The sequence below is a fragment of the Sporobolomyces salmoneus genome (genome assembly GCF_050403485.1).
Source record: "Sporobolomyces salmoneus JCM6883 DNA, S_salmoneus_JCM6883_v1_ctg10, whole genome shotgun sequence".
In the NCBI taxonomy this organism is placed as follows: Eukaryota; Fungi; Basidiomycota; class Microbotryomycetes; order Sporidiobolales; family Sporidiobolaceae; genus Sporobolomyces; species Sporobolomyces salmoneus.
Window position 1 is genome coordinate 409,443 of NW_027481153.1, and position 18,118 is coordinate 427,560.

Here is an 18,118-nt window from a genome sequence, read left to right on the forward strand (position 1 = left end):
GAAAAGAGAGAGTGGAGAAGGCTAGGAGAGCTTCTCTCCAGCTTCGACAGGAGGTGAAACAGTTTCGTTTCATCGCAGCCCGTTCTCGGAAAAGTTGAAATCGCAAGATGCCTCCCCCTTGTGCTATGAGTCTTCTGCGATAAGTCTCGATTACGGTAAGGTGCATCGTTCCTGTCTCTCGCATACACGTACTCGGGTTTACAGAGCGCTCTCGTCGACCCAAAGGACGCCACATCTCGTTTCTCAAAGATAGACTGTGCTCGAGGGAGCTTCGACGACTCAAAACGGCACAGCTGCGGTACTCCAGGGCAGAGAGACGGCTACTGAATGGTGTTCGGACTCTTCCGCTTGCGGATTGAGATCTTGCGAAATGAAACGTCTTGTTGCACCCTTGAGCTTCTTTGACTTGTTCCTTGCCTTCTTCGCTCGCGGATGCAAAGGGAATCTGGAATACACAGATTTTCGAATTCGCGTTTCGATAAGCGTCTCTCCGAGTCTCCGTTCAAGCCGAGGGAGGACTCGCCTCTTTTAATGAAAGATGATCTGCATACGACCACCCTCGACTTTCGTTCTATCACCTCTAGCCCCGGTTCTCAGCATGCAAATTCAGAACTTTGTCAGGGATATTGGCTTCATCCCTTCGTTCTCTCTATCGTCTCGCTGTCTGCTCATTCCCTCCGCTCGTTAACGTTCTCCCTGCGATCCTTCCCTTTCCTCGTCGCCGTCGCGCACGCTCGTTTCAACCTATCAGCTCTTAAATGAGTTGTTTCGCTTCTCGACCCGCTTCTATCGAGTCTCTCGACTATCAGTTCACGTCACGGTACGACATCGTCGAAGAGATTGGGATAGGAGGTAGTGGAGTCGTCTACAAGGTCGTCAATGAGGAAGGGAGAATTTTCGCCGCGAAAGTGATTGCGAAAGATCGACTACGGCCTCAAGCTCTCCTCAAGACTCGACAATGGGGACTAAACACATATGGGCTGAGCAAGACGAAGGACGGCGCGGTCATCGTACCGACAGAGGCGTACATTTTGCGAAGACTGAATCACGGAGGCACAATCGGTTTCGTCGAACTCCTAGCTTGCGAATCATTCTTCTACCTCGTGAGTGACCCCTCTTTGTCACACTCTTCGTCGTCGCCGTCGTGCTGACGCGAGAGTTCGCCGTCGTTTGCACAGATCATGGAATTCCACGGTCGAAGTTGGGCGTCGACGTTGGACTCTCTTCCCCCTTCCCCTCCAGCTACTCCTCCTTGGCGGCAGCTCGACTTAACCGGCTGCCCGATATCGCCGACTGGCGTCCACTTGCCCTCGACAATAACCCCGCCCTCTTTCGTCTCGTCGTCTCCGAAAACCTCGAACCTACGCGCTCCACTCATGCGACGTTCCTCTTCAGACCTCTTCGACGCGATTGAGGTAGTGCGAAGGTTCAGCGAACCGGCTGCTCGATACATCTTCCATCAAATCGTCGCAACCGTGTGTGATTTAGCGCAGGTTGGAATTCGCCACAATGATCTCAAAGATGAGAATATCGTTTTGGATGAGCGATTGCAGGTCAGTTGTGTTGTTTGCCTCAGCGATGACTCGATGGTACCAACCACTGACGCCGTATATCTTACTGGACTTTGTTCTGCAGGTCAAACTCATCGATTTCGGAAGCGCAATCTTGTGGGACACGTCAAAACCGGCTCCACTGCAGTCTGGTCGTGAGCTCCCTCTCTCGTCTTATCAATGACTCCGCTGAACGCTCACTCCGTCGACTCTAGGGTTTTGCGGCACGAGCTCTTTCGCTTCGCCGGAAGCATTTTCCCCCGAAACGCCCTACGATGGTGAAGCGGCAGAAGTTTGGGCCCTCGGAGTCATTCTTTGCCTCCTGTTGACCGGTAGTCACCCCTTTGCACGTCCTGAAGACGCGAGATTCGGATTTCTCGCTCGCTTCAAGGTTCCAATCTCACCTCTCGCGTACGATTGCATTCGCAAATGTTTGACGGTCGATTCGAAACGTCGTATCCGCCTTCACGACCTATTGAACCATCCCTGGATTCTCGAAAATTAGTTTCGAGCAACTTTCCCTTTCCTGTCTCGTCTCTCGCATTGGACATGTTGTTCGTCGTCCTTCTCTCTTAGTGCCCCCATCTCTTCCGAGCCTGTCGTTTCATAGCAGTTCCATATCGGTTCCAGTAGTACTTTCGTCATTCATCGTTGTTGCATTAGTGTTCTCGCGCTCTCGGCGCTGTCACTTGTTGAAGCGGCCCGCTGGTCTTGACAGCTTTGTTATACTTTAAGCGACTGATGATGCTAGTAGGCGAGCGTTCGGAAGCATACTCGTGGGAGCTCGAGAAAAGTAGTGAAAAAGCGAAACGACATTCCAACGGAAAGAAGCTAAGATCGAAGAACGGGTGGACTGACAACAGATACAAGATGAGAGAGTGAAAGAGTGTCTACGATCTGGTGGGAGTGGGCACGATCAAGCGGTTTGTTGGTTGTATTTGGCGAGTAAATCTCGAACTTTGGCGCCCCCTGACGAGGGTTTGACCTGTTCCTTCCCTGTTTGTGCTGTCCGGGGAAGTGAGTCCGACGACGAGTGCGACGCGATCGAGTTTGCCGAGGTTGACCGACCGAGCGTCGTATTGAGAAAGGGTTTTGCTGGCTTTGGATTCGCGAAAACTTGAAGCGAGCGACGATTTCCATTATTGATGGGCGAGAGAGGTTGTGTCGCGGGCGAGTCGAGGTTCGAGAGAGACTTTGTTGACTTGTGACCGAGGATTGCAGGCGGAAGAGGAATCTTTGCCTGATCACAGTGGGAAACTCTCGTCAGACCTAAAACATACGACGAGGAAATGTGACAAACTCACAGCTCCTTCTTCCCTCGAAGCCCATATATTTGCAACGTTCGTAACTTTCCCGCCTTTCCCGCCTCGAGCTGATGACGACTGATATGGAGAATCGAATTCCTCCGCTCTCTTCGCCGCAGCGAGGAATTCACCGAGTCCCTTGATCACCGGTGAAGCTTTATCTTGTTGAGTCTCGGTTCGACGAAGCTCGGCTCGGGTCTCTGCGGCGAGTAATTGGGCGACTGTCGGTAGATTCTCCGAGGCCTTCGCTGATACTGTCGATGAATTCGAGGGTGGCGACGAGACGAGTGTCGCAGCAACACTCACGACGGGATCTGACGGAACTGAGGTTGTAGGGGGAGATGAAGAGGGAGGAGGAGCGGGAGCTTGTCGTCCAAATTCGAAGGTTTTCGGCTTGCTCGAATCGCTTCGGGAGAATGAAGACCAAGGCGATACGGCTATCGAAGTCGATTTCGCTTCGGTCTGAAGCCAGTTTCCGACTCGTGCGACCGCTTCCTTCTTGAGAACCCCGACTTCGACGGCATCGACGACTTTGCGACCTTGTTCGTTGATTCGCGGCGGCAAGTCTCGTTCTTGTTGAGCTTGAGGGGAACTCGAAGTCGCAGGCTTGGATAATTCGACAGGAGAAGAGAGGTCGAGCGGAGGAGGAATAGGTTTCGTCGATACTGTTGATAGGGTAGGGCGTTTCGAAAGAGAAGGGGAAGAGGAGAAAACGGGGCGACTCGGCGGTCGAGAGGGAGGACGACTGGGAGGGGAAGCGGCGCGAACAGGTACATCCTCCGGCGGCGATTCTCGAGCTTGATGAGTAGGGACGGGTCTGTCGGCGATCCGAACTTCGTCGAGCAAGACTCGAGACGGGGTTGGCTCGACTTTACTTGTGACTTTGCTTTCCTCCTGCGAAGCGATTTCGAGGTTCTGCATCGCCGTGACTGCCTTCCACACTTCGGAAGAGACGTTCGGAGGAGGCGGAGGAGGTTTCTTGACATCTTCGCTGTTTGACTTCGAGCGGGCACGTTTGACGAATTCGGCAGGATCCTCCTCGGCTTCTTGTAAGGCTTTCTCGAGTTCCTTGTCCTTTTGACGACTCGATCGACTGAGACTCTTCGCTCGGAGAGCACTCGTAATCTTGGGAACTGCGAGACCCTCTGCTGGAGAATCAGCGCGAGGGCTGCTCGATTTGACGGGCGAGGGAGACCGAGAAGGCTGGAGTGGCGACGTAGATCGTGCGAGACGTGCTCGGAGCGCTGAGAGTCCATCCTCCGAAGGTAGAGGGAGTGTTGGCGAAGGAGATGTTGAAGCATTCGAAACGTTCTCGCTGGAGAACACGTCTTGTAATCGCATCGTAGTTGATTTCGATTGCCCTGCTGCCTGACGAGGAAGAGCCGGGAGCGTCTTTGTAACGTTGATGTCGTTCTTCTGCCTTTCTTCATGCTTCCTTTCCTCCTCGGCGACCAATTCTTCGAGATCTTGCACGCTCGTACTCCTCGGACTACTGCCTACTCGTACAGAGTGTATGCTGCTCGCATCGTCGTCTTCCCTCAAAGCCGCTAGGTTACCGGGACCGAGCACTTGCGACTTTGTAGTTCCCGCTTGAGATTCTCCGTCTTCTCCAATCGTGTCGAGAGCGCTCTGATCGATTTGAGGCAGAGCCGTAGATACGCTAAAGGACGACTGTTGGCGGAACTGGGAACTAGGCGAAGGAGGAGGGGGAGTTCGTAGAGGCGTTCGAGGGTTGAGGGACGCCTGCTGAGATGAGGAAGTGTTGCGAGCAGGAGAAGGCGCCGGAGACGGACAAGAGGGTGGGAGCGAGGAAGATTTGGGGGTGTAAACGGCAGGCGGCGAAGCGGAAGAGGGAGGCCCTTGAGGGTTCGACCATTGAGGATCCCGATGAGCTCGTCCGATAGCGGAATAGGGTTCGAGAGGTTGATTTGCAAACCCGTTCGAGAACGAAGGATGTTGAGGTGAAGGTTGTCGGGAAGGATGGGAATCGAGAGGCGGCACAGGAGGATGAGACAATGAAGGTGGAGGAGGGATATCGTGAGGCGAACGAGATGGATCATAAGGAGGAGTCGGAGAATGGATAGCGGGTCCGATCGGTATATTCATCGTTGCTTCGGGAGAGACGTAGAGTTGGTGAGGTTGCTGAGACTGAAGCGAGCCGAGGAATCGAGAGGGAGTGATCTCGGGGAGAGAAGGATCAAAGGAGACGTAACCATTCTGGGGTTGGGGCATCGAGTAGAGAGTCGGTGGAGGAGGAAGAGGAGCAGGAGCAGGTGAGAAAGACGGCTGGGGAGTTGGATTCGAATAGAATTGATGCGGCGAGTGAGAAACGGTCGTTCCTGCATAATGATAATTCATCGAAGTACCCAGTCGATGAGGTTGAGCGACTTCTGACGGCGTGAAAGTGTCTCGGACCGGACTCGGAGAGGAGGAAAAGTCGAGATTCGAGCGAGGAGACCGTAGGAACTGGACCGAAGGTGAAGGGGGAACTTCTATGTGCAAGTTGTGCTTCTTGCGCTCTGCTTCGACAAGTCGATGGGCGGTATTGGAGATCGAGAACGGATGAGCGATCCACACTGGCAATTCGAGGAATAGTTTCGGGCTGGCGAGGAGTATCGAAGGAACAAGGTCAGTACTTCTCCCAGCTTCCCTGCCGTGACTCGGTAGACCGACTTACTCTAGGAAACCTCCCTCGACTTGCACGTTGACAAAGCAGTCGAGATCGAATAGAGTACCCTTCCTACCAGTCCAGCATTCGTCCTTCGGGAGTTGCAACGCTACGACCACTTCCCGTTCGGATCCTGCTCGAACGTCGTAGTCTGTTCCAAGAAAGTCGACAGTGGTGATAGTCGAGCTGAGTTGGGGAGGAGCCGGTCCTTCGCGGTTTCGATCTCGTTGCAATCTCAATCGACGGATGAGAGAGACTTTGAGTCCCGGGATCTATGGGGCGCGTGAGAGTAGATCAGGCTTATCAGTCACTATCATAATCTGGACAGTAGCAGGCTGACTCACATGTCGTTTCGTCGTATTGTTGATTCGAACTCGCACCTCGATTGACCCTTTTCCTTCGACTCTCTCATCGACGTCTCTCCACCAGAACAATCTCGGCAGAGATCCACTCCATTCGTCTTTCCCGATCCTTCCTTTCATTGACACGAGTCCTCCCTCCCTCCCTCCGTTCTGTTCAGCTTGTTTCTCAACTCCGCTCGACCAATTCCCTTTCCTCCAATCATCCCATCTCTCGACAACGAGGACGTCCTTCTTCTCACACTTGAGATCTACGTCACCTTCGAAAAGCGAGGAAGCGAACGCTCGAAGCTCGTAGCGCGCTATCGCGTTCGCTCCGAATTGACAAGTCGAAGGAAGATCCTTTGGGAGGTCGAAGCTGAAGTCGAATCGGGTTCTACCTCGTAGCGCAGGGTAATATCCACCTTGAGAGGCACTCGAGCCCGCGACAACTGCGTTAGAAGGTGGGAGCCCTGGACCTTGGAATAAAAGTCGAGAATAAATGATCCGTCTCGTCGCAGTATGATCCCGGTTTCGAAGCTCTGTGAATAATATAGGATATAAAGAGAGTAGTCAGTCACCGCCTCGACGCCTGATTGTCTGTCCCATGAGGGGGGGCCTTTGTTGACTGATGCTGATTGCTCCCTCGAATCGCCAGTCCCAGCAATACTCCCGCACTCTCGCGTACCCTGAAGCTCTTACCAGAGCTCAAAGGGCCTCCCCGCCCCCCCGAGATCGATCTGCACGTTCCCATGACTCTTGAAGCGGAAGACTTACCTTCGACTCCGCTCAGTTCTATTCCGACTTCTCCTAGGCCTAGCGCCTTGTCCTTCACCGATACCTCTAGTTCTCCTCTGACTGATCCACCGGCGACATGGATGCCCTGAGCGAGGAGGACCTTGATCGACAATTTCGATTTGTTTGGTCGGTTTGATGGGAACGATGGGAGCGAGTCGGAAGTTTTTAACGCATTCTGCCTGGCGAGGGGCATCCGGTATCGGTAGAATACTCGCCGAGATCGAGAGTCGATGTAAGTGGGAGAGGAAGAGGAAACGGCCAATGCGCGCGGCACGCATCACTCAACAAATTTCGGCGAGGCTTTCGCCCGAAGACAGAGGGTGGTGTTCGGCGTAGAGATAACATAGAATAGCACACAGAATAAGAATACGACTAATCGAGGAAGTTATAATTTCGAAGCAGATTGTTCGCCAATATCTCCCGCTCTCATGTCCTCCCAACCTGGTCCGTCTTCAATCCCTCTACGATGAACCCCGAGTACGGTCAAACCCTGTGTTCGCTCGTTCGGCGGAATCACGTAGGTACGATGTCGAACTCCAGCTTTTCCCCTTTCTTCCTCTTTTCCCTCTCCTCCTCCTCCTTGAACGAAAGCTTCGTCTCCAGGTAGCAGAGTCGCAGGTCGTAGTTTGCCTCCTTCGTCGACGACTTTTCCGATTTGTGGTGTAAAAGACCTAACCTTGCGAGGTCGAACATGGTTACCAGATCCATCGACGAGAGAACGCCACGACTTGTGATTATTCGCGAGCTCGGCGAGGAGATAGAACTGGGGAGGATGGAGGATGATCGAGTTCGTAGGGTTGTTTCCCATCGAACGTGGTTGTTCGGCGTAGGTGGGAGTCGTTTCGGGGTAAGAAAGATTTGCCGTGTGGGCGAGAGCTCGTCGAATCGCTTCACTCGGGGTGAGCCATGCTGCAACCGAGGTTTCGACTCCGTCGGAAGAGGCGAGCTTGTAGTATGGAGTATCGTCGGGAGAAGCGCTTGGTGAAGAAGAAGAAGGTAGAATCGAAATGAAGAAGTGGGTGTCGAACCTCCTCGGCAGAGCCAATGGTGTAACCCAGTTTGCCCAGTGCGTCAACTTTGAGACCGCTGGTCTGACACCCTGACCCAACTCCTTTGCAAAGATTCGAACGAATTCCTCTCCGCTTGAATGGACCTCTTCTCGAAGCTTCGTCTTCGTTCGGTCGTCGAGTTTCCTCCATTTCTCTTCTACCTCCTTCTGTCGAGTATGATCGGGCGACGAAGTTGGCTCGAAAAGAAGCACTCCCGATTCTTCAAACGTCTCGCGAATCGCACAAAGCTTGACAGTTTGCAAATCGGTCGAGGTCGAAGTCGACGGGAAGTAGGAGCTCCATGCTCGTTCGTCTCGGTCGATAGGGTCGACATTGCCACCTGTTCATTTGGTAGGCACGTAATGAGCTCGAGGACAGAGGAATGAGGCCGTTTCGGTTGGGAAAGCTCACCGGGGAAAACGTAAGCATTCTGATATGTCGAGCTCTTCTCCGCCCTCTTAAGTAACAGTACTCGATAGTCATGTCCATCTCGAGCTGGCTTCGGTAGAGGAGCGACCAGTAACAGACTGGGGGGGAGAAGATCAGCGACTCTTCAAGCGAGCGACCAGCTAGGTTCTCCTGCTGGCAGCAGCTGATACAGTTGAGTGTATACTCACCTTGCACTCAGCGACGGCTCTCCTCCCTTCCTCTTTGGCGAGCTTTCCCCACTTCCACCAGATGATGCTGACTTCTGACTGACTGACATGGCGCGCGTGACTGGAATGGAGGTGCGTAGACGAGGTATCGATTGGTATGAGGGTATCAGTAGCGAGCGAAAGAGCATGGAGTGTTGAAAAGAGAGAACTTGGAAAGTCGGTTCGGATCCTCGTGTCGCCGGGCGGGGAAGGGAGAGGAACTCCAAGCTTCACGTGTGCTTGAGCTCGAGCATTGTACTGTTCTCCGTTTGAAGATGAATCGATTGGCGAGCTGGGTATGCGAGAGAGCCACCGCCTCGCCTTTTTCCGTATTTCAACTGGTTGACAGAGTTGCGCCGTTGCGTTCGACGGTCACCAGCTCGACGGCAGTTCCACTGCAGCAATTCCTAATAATCGACGCCTTCATGAAATGAGTCGACATCGAAAGTGATTTTCGCGCACGGATCAAAGTGAAGTCTTCGCTCTCTTCTGCATGCTACAATCGTTCTTACCATGCACTCAATCAAAGATCGAAAGCTACGCGTCATGCAGCTCAGGTAAAGCCTTTCTCCCTGTTCTCCCTCTCAATTCTTCGCATGAAAAATGACTCCTGCGATTTTTTGACCTTTGGTCAATATCGAAACATCATTTCTCACGCCTTTCTTCTGCTCCTTCCTCTAGAGACCTGTTCTTCCCTACTCTTCTATCTCGTCGCCAATCCACCGATTCAGAAAAAAGGCACCTTAAGGCGTTCACTGTAACTATGACTCGCTTCCCTTCGTCGAGCCGTCTCCGCGCCTTCTATCTCTCGATCACCTCCTCGCGACTCATCTACGTTCTCCTCGTCGATACAGGTCAGTCTCTCTTTCGTTCCTTCCTGAGGTCGACCTCAATCTTGTTCGGCTGAAGCTGACGATGCTCTCTTGACAGCCCTCACTTTCGTCCTTTTCACCTTCCTCTACCAGCGTCACTTCACCTCCCTTACACACTCGAGTACCGTCGTCAACCTCTGCCGTTCACTACGGACAACAAGCTCGACCGGCATACCACTTCCCCTCCAATCACCTTGCCACGAATCGTCGGCACTGCTCAATGCTCCTTCAACCTTCATTCAACGGTTCTTGTCGATAACGAAAGAAGTCGTCCTTGGAGGAGGAGGAGAAACAGAGTCGATCAGCGTCAAGACGGAAAGGAATTGGAAAGTGTTGAAATTCGTCGCGATGAAAATGGTGGGACTTGGAATGATCTTTGGGTTCTTCTGTCGATCAAACAAGGCGACCTCGATCTCACTACCACCGACAGGATCTATCAGGCTCGGAGAGAACGAGAAGGAGGAGTTTGTGATGGTCGTCGTCGGATCGGAATCGTCTTCAAAACCTCTCATTCACGTCTCACCTCCCGCCTACTCCCCTACACAATCATCGCCAGCTCCCAGGATCGATGACCCTGAAGCAAAGGAGGAGGACGAGAAAGAGAATGAAGAAGACGAAGATGATCTTCCCTGGATTCTCCTCGCCCTCTCGCTCATTGGTCACCTCGCAGTCGTCCTCATCGATCAAGGAGCACTCGACCGCATCTCGACGTTAATGTACCCTTTCGTGATGGATCGATGGATTATTGTCGGATCTGGACTGTTCTTGGTTGGATTACTCGGGATCTGGAGGGAATGGTCGACGAGGAGACGGAGCTCGGGCGAAGAATTGAGTCGGTTGGAGGAGGTGACGTTCGTTGAGAAGAAGAAGGAGATGGTGGTGATCGAACTGTAAAACACAAGTCGATAGAAAGGTCTATTTACCCTGTAGTTGTCTCTCATACCTCGTTTTCCATATCGATGATCCCCCTATTTATATCTTGTCAATTATCGTTGTTATTCCTTGCATTCTAATCCTGCTTATACCGAACCCTCTCGAGATCGACCAAAAACTCTCGGCCTTTCCGTACTTCTCCTCCTCCCTCGTTCTCTTCCTGAACTTCGACGCCGAGATCCCGACCTTCCGTGTCGTGCCACCCGAGAGGTCCGAAGTCACAATCCGCGCAAGTGAGGTATTTGATCTGAGCCGCGCTGGGTGAAGTCGAGGGTTGCGAGGAGGAAGATGAGGAGGGGAGGGAACGAGTAAAACCGATATTCTCGAAAGCGAGTGGGGAGGAAAGAGTCCAGTAGCCGAGATGAGAGGAAGACGACGATGAAGAGGAGGGGGAAGGAGCGTCGATACGGCGAGGTAGAGGAGGTAGCTAAATTTTCGTGAGAAGGAGTCGCCAATGTCAATCACGCAGTTCTCGGTTGAACAAAACTTCAGGAAGACGAGACTTACTTCGAGTTCATTGTCGTGAGTGCCCTTGACGACCCACTTCGCAGTTCCTCGTTTAACGAGGAGGCATCGGCATTCCGCTCGCGGGCAATAGAGGTCGAATCTGTTCTTGCCATCCTCTACCAATTCACGTCGCAATGTCTCTTTCGTGATCGTCGAAGCTAGGCGTTTCCCAGGGGTTCGAATTGAAGCGGGGTCGATATCTTTGTCGGTTTCGAACAATTTGTCGTTTTCAGCCTCGAAATCGACCGCCAATTCGAACCAAGGGTCCTTTCCGTGTACAACCTCGCTCTTTCCCCTCGATTTGAACCCGGTTCTTTCATACATCCCGACGAGTCCCTCCTTCGCGATCAATCGGATTCCTTTCACTTCTCCCGCAGCTTGAACCCTCTTCACGTATTCTTGCAGGAGGTTCTTCGCGATTCCTTGCTTGCGATGATCCGGGGAGACACAGACAGAGTGAATAGCGAGGTAGGCTCCAGTGGGTTCGTGGGTCTCCATAGATTCGTGAGTGAGGGTCGAAGACGAGGTTCGAGTCGAACAGATGAATCCTACGAGCTGATCATCTTCGGATTGATACGCGCCGAGGAAGTAGTTCGAAGCATGTTCTTGTCGGTACCTGCAGGTGGTCCAGGTCAGCGTGTCGAGGCGGGGGATAGGAAGGGAGGAGAACTTACTCGAGGGAAGCGAGAGATGCAGCTTCGTCCGAAGGATAACTCGCTGACTCCAACTCGTAAGCTCGTTGTACATGTTCCTTTGCGAGAGGTGCGTAGCAGATCGTCATATTCGGAGTGGATGAGGAAGAGAAAGGAACCAAAGTTCCATCTCGCTCTCCTTCCTCCCCCTCATCCAAGTCCGCCAAATCCAGCAGAGAAGCCCAACGGATCAGTATCTACCAGTGAACGCCTCTGCACGGTTTCCAGCGTCTTCCATACGGAGACTCGTCACTCAACAGGCCCGCTTAACTCGTTCGCTTTGATCGGCTTCAACGCAGTACTCGTTGGCAGACTTACGATATCCGACCCATTCGCTAGATCTTGCCGCTAGTCGACTCCGGAGGAAGCCAAAGCCAGATTCGCCTTCAAAGCCGCTCGAGCCCCTGTCCCCTTCCCTCATCCTCTCCGCCTGACCGCCAGCTCGCAATGTCAGATTTTGCTTCCGGATCGAGGACAACGCAGTCGGAAGCTGGAGGTTCGGGCGGGACTTCAACGAAACAGGATGACAAGAACAGGTTCGTTCGCTCGCTAGCTGTCGATTGCTCCGCTCACTAAGAGCTGAAAGCGAGGGATTCGCCGGTGAGCAGTGTCGTACTGAAAGTCGGAATGGTGGGAGATTCGCAAATCGGGAAAACGTCACTCATGTAAGCTACTTTCACTTTTGAAGTTCTGCGAAGAACGCGCTGACAACGAATCATTCGATGCAACTACGTGCAGGGTCAAGTATGTAGAAGGAAGTTACGATGAAGACTATATTCAAACACTAGGTGAGCGGAAACTAGACCCTCTCAAGCTGTCTGTGAACGAATCCGAGCTGATCAACTTCGCAAAATCTGATTGCCAGGTGTTAATTTCATGGAAAAGACTGTATGTCCCCCATCCAACCGTCCCTCAGCCAACACTGATCGGGCCTTCATTCTGGCGCTCACCTCTATAGATTTCGATTCGCAATACCGAGATCACTTTCTCGATCTGGGATCTCGGAGGTCAACGGGAATTCGTCTCAATGTTACCTCTCGTCTGTAACGACGCAGTAGCGATCCTGTTCATGTTCGATCTATCGAGGAAGAGTACGTTGAATAGTATAAAAGAGTGGTACAGGCAGGCTCGAGGGTTCAACAAAGTGAGCAGTTCTGTTGTCTATTCTCCCTTTTCGCTTGCAACCTCCCTGGCCCCGTTCTGTAAGAGACGAAGACCGGTGAACTTACGCTCATTCGTTGAACTACAGACTGCAATTCCGTTCCTAGTGGGGACAAAATATGATCATTTCAACACATTCTCGGCTGACGAACAGGAGGAAATCACTAGACAGGTTCGTGGTTCTCTTCCTTGCGATCTGTTCCGAGCGCTGTCTCATACCACTCGGATGCTGCAGGCCAAGCGGTTCTCGAGAGCGATGAAAGCACCTTTGATCTTTTGTTCAACGTCGCATTCGATCAACGTCCAGAAGATCTTCAAAATCGTTCTTTCCAAGGTGAGTCGTCGAGGTCTTGTCCAAGCCCACGCCGTCCTCCCCGCTGATGTTAGCCAATGCTCCACCCTCACAGGCCTTCGACCTCAAATGCACTATTCCAGAAATCACCGAAGTGGGAGAACCTCTGCTACTTTACCTCGATCCCTGAGGAGGTCCTTCGTCATGTCCACGAACCCGTCAAGGAGTTTGCGTACCTTCGTTACAGCCTCGATTGTCCAAACCTTCTCTCGCATCCTTTCTTCCGCTCTTTCTCCCTTTCTCGTCTCTCTATCGTCGCATTCCGCAAAGTCTCCCCTTCTCTCCCCTCGCTTCCTATCGTTCTCCCTTCAAAGTCCTCTTCATCGCAGGCCGATACCCCTTTACCCTTTCCGTCTTGTCTCGTTTCTACCCGTTTTCGTTTTTCAGATTACCCATTCTTTTCCAGTCCTTCATCTCTTTCGAGCTGGGGATGTGTCTTTGTCTGTCGTTCTATTTCTAATCGTGAAAAACCATCGCTCTTTTGCAAACCTACGTCGTTAACATTTCGACTCGATCTGTCAATCGTCGAGTCCTCAACCTGATTTTTCTGGTAACTCCCGTCTTGAGTGGCACCCCAGTCCAGCCTTCGTGACGACAAGCAGAAGCACTCTCGATATACTTGAACGAAACGGCGATCCTTCTGAGGCTGAGCGACTCTTTGCTCATTTCCTCATACATCGACTTCTCGTCTAAACAGTACGTTCGTCAGATATCCAATATCTAGATCACGATTCGGCAAGAGCTCCTCTCCAGCCACAACGGACAACGCAAGAGCGAAGGAGATTTTTGATGAAAGGGAACGAGTCGAGTCGATCTCCTTTCGCGACTACGTACGGTGGATTTAGTGGAAGTTCTTAAGCAGGAGGAAGCAGGGTCACCCCAGGACACTCGAGTCATACAGTTCAGAGAACAATCGCTAACTCTTTCATCATTCCAAACCCTCGCTTCTCGTTCTCTCCCTTCATTACTTGTTTGAGCATAGGAAGCCATGTCTGGATTCAATCCCAATGCAGGATCGTTCAACCCGAACGCAGGTTCCTTTCAACCATCGGGAGGAGCTCCTCCTTTCCAACCTGGAAGACAATACACCCCCTACGGTCAACAGCAACAAGGTGGACAGCAACAGCCCGGAGCGAACCCTGCTGATTACTACAACCAGTACAATGCTGGAGGTTACGGAGGAGGATACGGTGAATAATGTTTACCTCTTTCTCCTTTTCGATTTCGATGATCCTGACTTCTCTTTCTCTCTCGTGACGCTAGGCAACTACGGTGGATTCCCTCAACAAGGTGGATACCCGGGTCAGCAAATGCCTCAAGGCTACGGCGCGAACGACCCCTTCGCACAGCAACAATACAACCAAAACCCTTACAACGCTCCCCCTCCTCGTCAACAGCAACAACAACAGGCTCCTCCCGCTCGCAACCCCGCTCCTTCCGCTTCCTCCCCCTTCACCCGAACTCTCCCCGACTCGAATGCTCCTCCCGCTAAAGCAGTCTCTCTTTCGATCGGAGGCAAATCCGTCTCTCTCCCTTCTTCGACCGCTCCTAAATCTGATAAACCCGCTTCAGTCTCCCTCTCGATCGGAGGAGGAGGACCGAAAGCTTCTTCTTCGTCGAAAACTACGACTCCTGGCTCCTCGAAACCTGCGACTCCCGCTCTGGGAGCTACCTCTTCCGCAGCTTCCTCGACACCAGCAGCAGCGAAGAAAGGAGATGCTCAGTTGAACGCGGCGGAGAAGAAGATTGAACAAATGGACAAGAAGCAGGAAAAGATTGAACAAAAGATTAAAAAGGATGAAGCGAAACGACAGGAGAAAGTCGAGAAGGAGGAGAAGGACGCCGATAAGATTGAAGAGGAAGTCAAAGCTAGTGTAGATGAGGAGACTTTGCTCGATCTCTACGGTAACGATAGTAAGTTCTCTCTGCCTTTTGATTTCTAGGGAATCTCGCCAAGAATTGACCTCGTCTCTATTTCTCTCCAGCCAAGGACATCAAACCTCACATGAACATCGTTTTTATTGGTCACGTCGATGCTGGTAAATCCACGATGGGAGGAAACATCCTGTACCTTTGCGGAATGGTCGACAAGCGTACTCTCGAGAAATACGAGAAGGAAGCGAAAGAAGCTGGACGAGAGAGTTGGTACCTCTCGTGGGCACTCGATTCTACCTCGCAAGAACGTGAAAAGGTGAGTCGTCTCGTTTACCTCCGAACTCGTAAAGGAGACTGATCGTGTGATGGAGATTTATAGGGTAAAACTGTCGAAGTCGGACGAGCTTACTTCGAAACCGATACTCGACGATACACAATCCTCGATGCACCCGGTCACAAAACCTACGTCCCTCAGATGATCTCTGGTGCCGCTCAAGCCGATGCCGCCGTCCTTGTCATATCAGCCCGAAAAGGAGAATTTGAAACTGGATTCGAGAAGGGTGGACAAACTCGCGAGCACGCCATGTTGGTAAAGACGGCAGGAGTCAACAAATTAATCGTCGTGATCAACAAGATGGACGACCCTACCGTCAACTGGGACAAAGCGAGGTGAGAGCACTTCGACTTTGAACTCTCTTCCCTCTCACAAGCTAACGTTCGTGTCTGTTGTCTAGGTATGACGAGATTGTTGGCAAACTCACTCCTTTCCTCAAGGGATCAGGATACAACATGAAGACGGATGTCGCGTTCATTCCCATCTCCGGATTCACCGGTGCCAACTTGAAGGTCGACGTCGATCGATCTGTCGCTCCTTGGGTCGAGTGAGTCTCTCTCTGCTTCTTCTCTCTTAGTCCTGGTCATCACGACTGACATCTTTCCGAGCGACAGAGGTGAATCTCTCCTCAACTACCTCGATCACCTTCCTCTCATCGACCGAAAAAACAACGCTCCTCTCATGATGCCCATTTCGGAGAAGTATGCCGACATGGGATGCGTAGTTGTCGGTAAAGTCGAGTCGGGACACGTTAAAAAGGGTCAAAACTTGTTGTTGATGCCCAACAAGGTGAGCTTTTCCCTCTCTCTCTCCCTTCAGTACTCTAGCTGACGATTCTGTCATCGCGCTTAGACTCCTGTCTCGGTTACTGCAGTATTGAACGAAGTTGAAGAAGAGATTCCGGTCGCACTCTGTGGAGACAACGTTCGACTTCGATTGCGAGGAGTAGAAGATACCGATATCAACGTTGGATTCGTCTTGACTTCCCCTAAAGCCCCCGTTCACACGATCACTCAATTCGAAGCTCAATTGGTCATCCTCGATCACAAGAATATCATTACTGCTGGTTACGGAGCCGTCATGCACGTTCACACGGCGGCGGAAGAAGTTTCCCTCTCGGCTCTCCTACACTACTTTGACAAGAAGACGGGAAAGAAGTCTCGTCGACCTCCTCAATTCGCTAAGAAAGGTACGTATCTTCGTACTCTCAGCCAGTTTTCGATTGTCGTTACTGACTGAAAGAATTCGACGCATGGTACAGGTCAAAAGATTATTGCCCTCATTGAAGCAGCTGGACCTCTCTGTGTCGAGAAGTTTGCTGATCATCCTCAGTTGGGTCGATTCACGCTACGAGACGAAGGAAAGACGGTCGCGATTGGTAAAATCACTAAACTTATCGAGGTCAGCCCCATTCTTTCCTCTTGTCTCCCAACTCAGAGACTGGGAACTCACTCGCTTGGTGGTGTGCGAACAGCGAGAGGACGATTTACCGGATGTTGCGAAATTGGATGTTGCAGCTTAATTCGACCTCTAGAGATCAACCTTTTCGTTCTTGTTCCTTCTGTGTCTCTTGTGCAAAAAGAATTATATAGCATCGTCATCCTGTCAGAGCGTGCGAGGCAGATACGAGGAAGACTAGCATTCAGAGACTCGATTCATAATTCTCACAATCCTAATCGCAATTCTGAGAGACAAGAAAATCATTGACTTCTGGAGTTAACCTCAACTTCTCATTCAACCATGGTGAGTGCTTCGAGCTAGCACCTAGCACGATCATACACATTCTTAGGAGTATACTGACACCCTCATCGTGTCCCTCCGTGCCGTAGTCGTCGAAAAAAGGAGGGAAACTTACCGCGATCATCAACTATCGAGTTCGAGTTACTTTGAACGACTCTCGAGCGCTCGTAGGCCAACTGTTGGCGTTCGACAAACACATGAACTTGGTCCTCGCCGAATGCGACGAGTTCAGGAGCGTGAAACGTAAAGGAGGACAGAAACAGGACAAGGATGCCGGAGCGGGAGGAGACGACGACGAGGAAGACGAGATGAAACGTACACTTGGGTTGGTCATCTTGAGGGGAGAGACTATCGTTAGTTTGAGTCCGGAGAGTCCTCCACCGGCAAACGACGATCTTAGGGCTTTGGGAGTAAGTCAATCCACCTCTCCTCTGCTCCTCTCTCTGTGATGGTCTGCACTTTCTCGCTCGTACAATGTGACTCCATCCTGGACACCGCTCGTTGAGCGAGAGGGAGAATAGAGGATATTCACCCCCATCAAGAATTGAGCTGACCTCTCTCTCCGTCTTCCACTCTCGATCAGCTCACTCCTGGACCTGGATTTGGTACACCTGCTGGACGAGGAATGGGTCTCTCCGCTCCCCCAACAATGTTAGTTCCGCGTCTCCTTCCCTCGTCTCTTTCCCTTTCCCCTGTTCCAGGTTTACCCATTTCTTACTCTATCTCTTCTCTTGATCAGGCGTCAAGCACCTCAAAACTTTGCTCCTCCTCCTCCCGGAATGGCAGGTATGCCTCCTCCTGGTATGCCCGGATTCGGAGCGCCTCCTCCTGGGTTCGCTCCTCCTCCCGGATTCGCTCCTCCCCCTGGGTAAGTCTTCTCTCTCTCTACTCCTTCGCGAGTGGATCATTGATCAGCGATCTCTTTCGATTATATAGCTTCCAACCGAGATAAAGACAAGGGCAAGATTGTCAAGTTTTATCGGTTCTCCTCCGCTTCTACCCTTTCTCTCTCTCTCTCCGTTGTACCCAAAACCCTTTCCTCCTCTTAGCCTATACTCCCTAGAGTCCTCTCCCTCTACCTTTACCCTCTATCCCCCACATTGTATGATTAAGTTGCCTCACAAAATGAAAATTAGCCTATTTCGCAAGGATATATTCCGCGTCCATCCAGTACGAGCTCGACCGGGAGTTGAGTGATTACTTTGTTCCCCGTCTACTTCGCCGTTGCGAGCAGGTAGAATCTCTTTGAGAGGGATCGTTCACCGCCTCGGCTCGAGGATCTCTTCTCTCTGACCTCTTCACCTCCACTT

The 18,118-nt window shown here is 51.8% G+C and overlaps 8 protein-coding genes across 8 annotated transcripts; 5 read left to right on the forward strand and 3 right to left on the reverse strand.

Annotated features, from left to right (window-relative positions):
* Positions 1 to 758: 758 nt before the first annotated feature.
* Positions 759 to 2,055, forward strand: JCM6883_006090 (uncharacterized protein; the record flags this gene model as incomplete). Its single annotated transcript, XM_076630545.1, has 4 exons — positions 759 to 1,103; positions 1,179 to 1,553; positions 1,636 to 1,705; positions 1,766 to 2,055. The coding sequence occupies 4 exons, from the start codon at positions 759 to 761 to the stop codon at positions 2,053 to 2,055; spliced, it is 1,080 nt and encodes a 359-aa protein (XP_076489604.1).
* A 411-nt stretch (positions 2,056 to 2,466) lies between these two features.
* JCM6883_006091 (uncharacterized protein) lies at positions 2,467 to 6,851 on the reverse strand (the record flags this gene model as incomplete). Its single annotated transcript, XM_076630546.1, has 5 exons — positions 2,467 to 2,790; positions 2,855 to 5,456; positions 5,532 to 5,794; positions 5,867 to 6,402; positions 6,638 to 6,851. 5 exons carry the CDS (start codon positions 6,849 to 6,851, stop codon positions 2,467 to 2,469), a joined length of 3,939 nt encoding a protein of 1,312 aa, XP_076489605.1.
* A 192-nt stretch (positions 6,852 to 7,043) lies between these two features.
* Positions 7,044 to 8,413, reverse strand: JCM6883_006092 (NUDIX hydrolase; the record flags this gene model as incomplete). Its single annotated transcript, XM_076630547.1, has 3 exons — positions 7,044 to 8,047; positions 8,119 to 8,234; positions 8,325 to 8,413. The coding sequence occupies 3 exons, from the start codon at positions 8,411 to 8,413 to the stop codon at positions 7,044 to 7,046; spliced, it is 1,209 nt and encodes a 402-aa protein (XP_076489606.1).
* Positions 8,414 to 9,105: 692 nt separating this feature from the next.
* Positions 9,106 to 10,108, forward strand: JCM6883_006093 (uncharacterized protein; the record flags this gene model as incomplete). The annotated part of the gene is made up of 2 exons (XM_076630548.1): positions 9,106 to 9,196; positions 9,273 to 10,108. 2 exons carry the CDS (start codon positions 9,106 to 9,108, stop codon positions 10,106 to 10,108), a joined length of 927 nt encoding a protein of 308 aa, XP_076489607.1.
* A 115-nt stretch (positions 10,109 to 10,223) lies between these two features.
* On the reverse strand, positions 10,224 to 11,435 carry JCM6883_006094 (uncharacterized protein; the record flags this gene model as incomplete). The annotated part of the gene is made up of 3 exons (XM_076630549.1): positions 10,224 to 10,574; positions 10,655 to 11,270; positions 11,329 to 11,435. The coding sequence occupies 3 exons, from the start codon at positions 11,433 to 11,435 to the stop codon at positions 10,224 to 10,226; spliced, it is 1,074 nt and encodes a 357-aa protein (XP_076489608.1).
* A 358-nt stretch (positions 11,436 to 11,793) lies between these two features.
* Positions 11,794 to 12,989, forward strand: TEM1 (Ras family GTPase TEM1; the record flags this gene model as incomplete). The annotated part of the gene is made up of 8 exons (XM_076630550.1): positions 11,794 to 11,882; positions 11,955 to 12,011; positions 12,085 to 12,134; positions 12,212 to 12,234; positions 12,305 to 12,490; positions 12,596 to 12,679; positions 12,743 to 12,841; positions 12,915 to 12,989. The coding sequence occupies 8 exons, from the start codon at positions 11,794 to 11,796 to the stop codon at positions 12,987 to 12,989; spliced, it is 663 nt and encodes a 220-aa protein (XP_076489609.1).
* An 858-nt stretch (positions 12,990 to 13,847) lies between these two features.
* On the forward strand, positions 13,848 to 16,590 carry SUP35 (translation termination factor GTPase eRF3; the record flags this gene model as incomplete). The annotated part of the gene is made up of 9 exons (XM_076630551.1): positions 13,848 to 14,049; positions 14,123 to 14,773; positions 14,845 to 15,050; positions 15,114 to 15,403; positions 15,469 to 15,615; positions 15,683 to 15,857; positions 15,921 to 16,257; positions 16,330 to 16,469; positions 16,543 to 16,590. 9 exons carry the CDS (start codon positions 13,848 to 13,850, stop codon positions 16,588 to 16,590), a joined length of 2,196 nt encoding a protein of 731 aa, XP_076489610.1.
* Positions 16,591 to 16,808: 218 nt separating this feature from the next.
* Positions 16,809 to 17,680, forward strand: SMB1 (mRNA splicing protein SMB1; the record flags this gene model as incomplete). The annotated part of the gene is made up of 4 exons (XM_076630552.1): positions 16,809 to 16,811; positions 16,898 to 17,218; positions 17,392 to 17,459; positions 17,548 to 17,680. The coding sequence occupies 4 exons, from the start codon at positions 16,809 to 16,811 to the stop codon at positions 17,678 to 17,680; spliced, it is 525 nt and encodes a 174-aa protein (XP_076489611.1).
* Between the last annotated feature and the right edge of the window lie 438 nt (positions 17,681 to 18,118).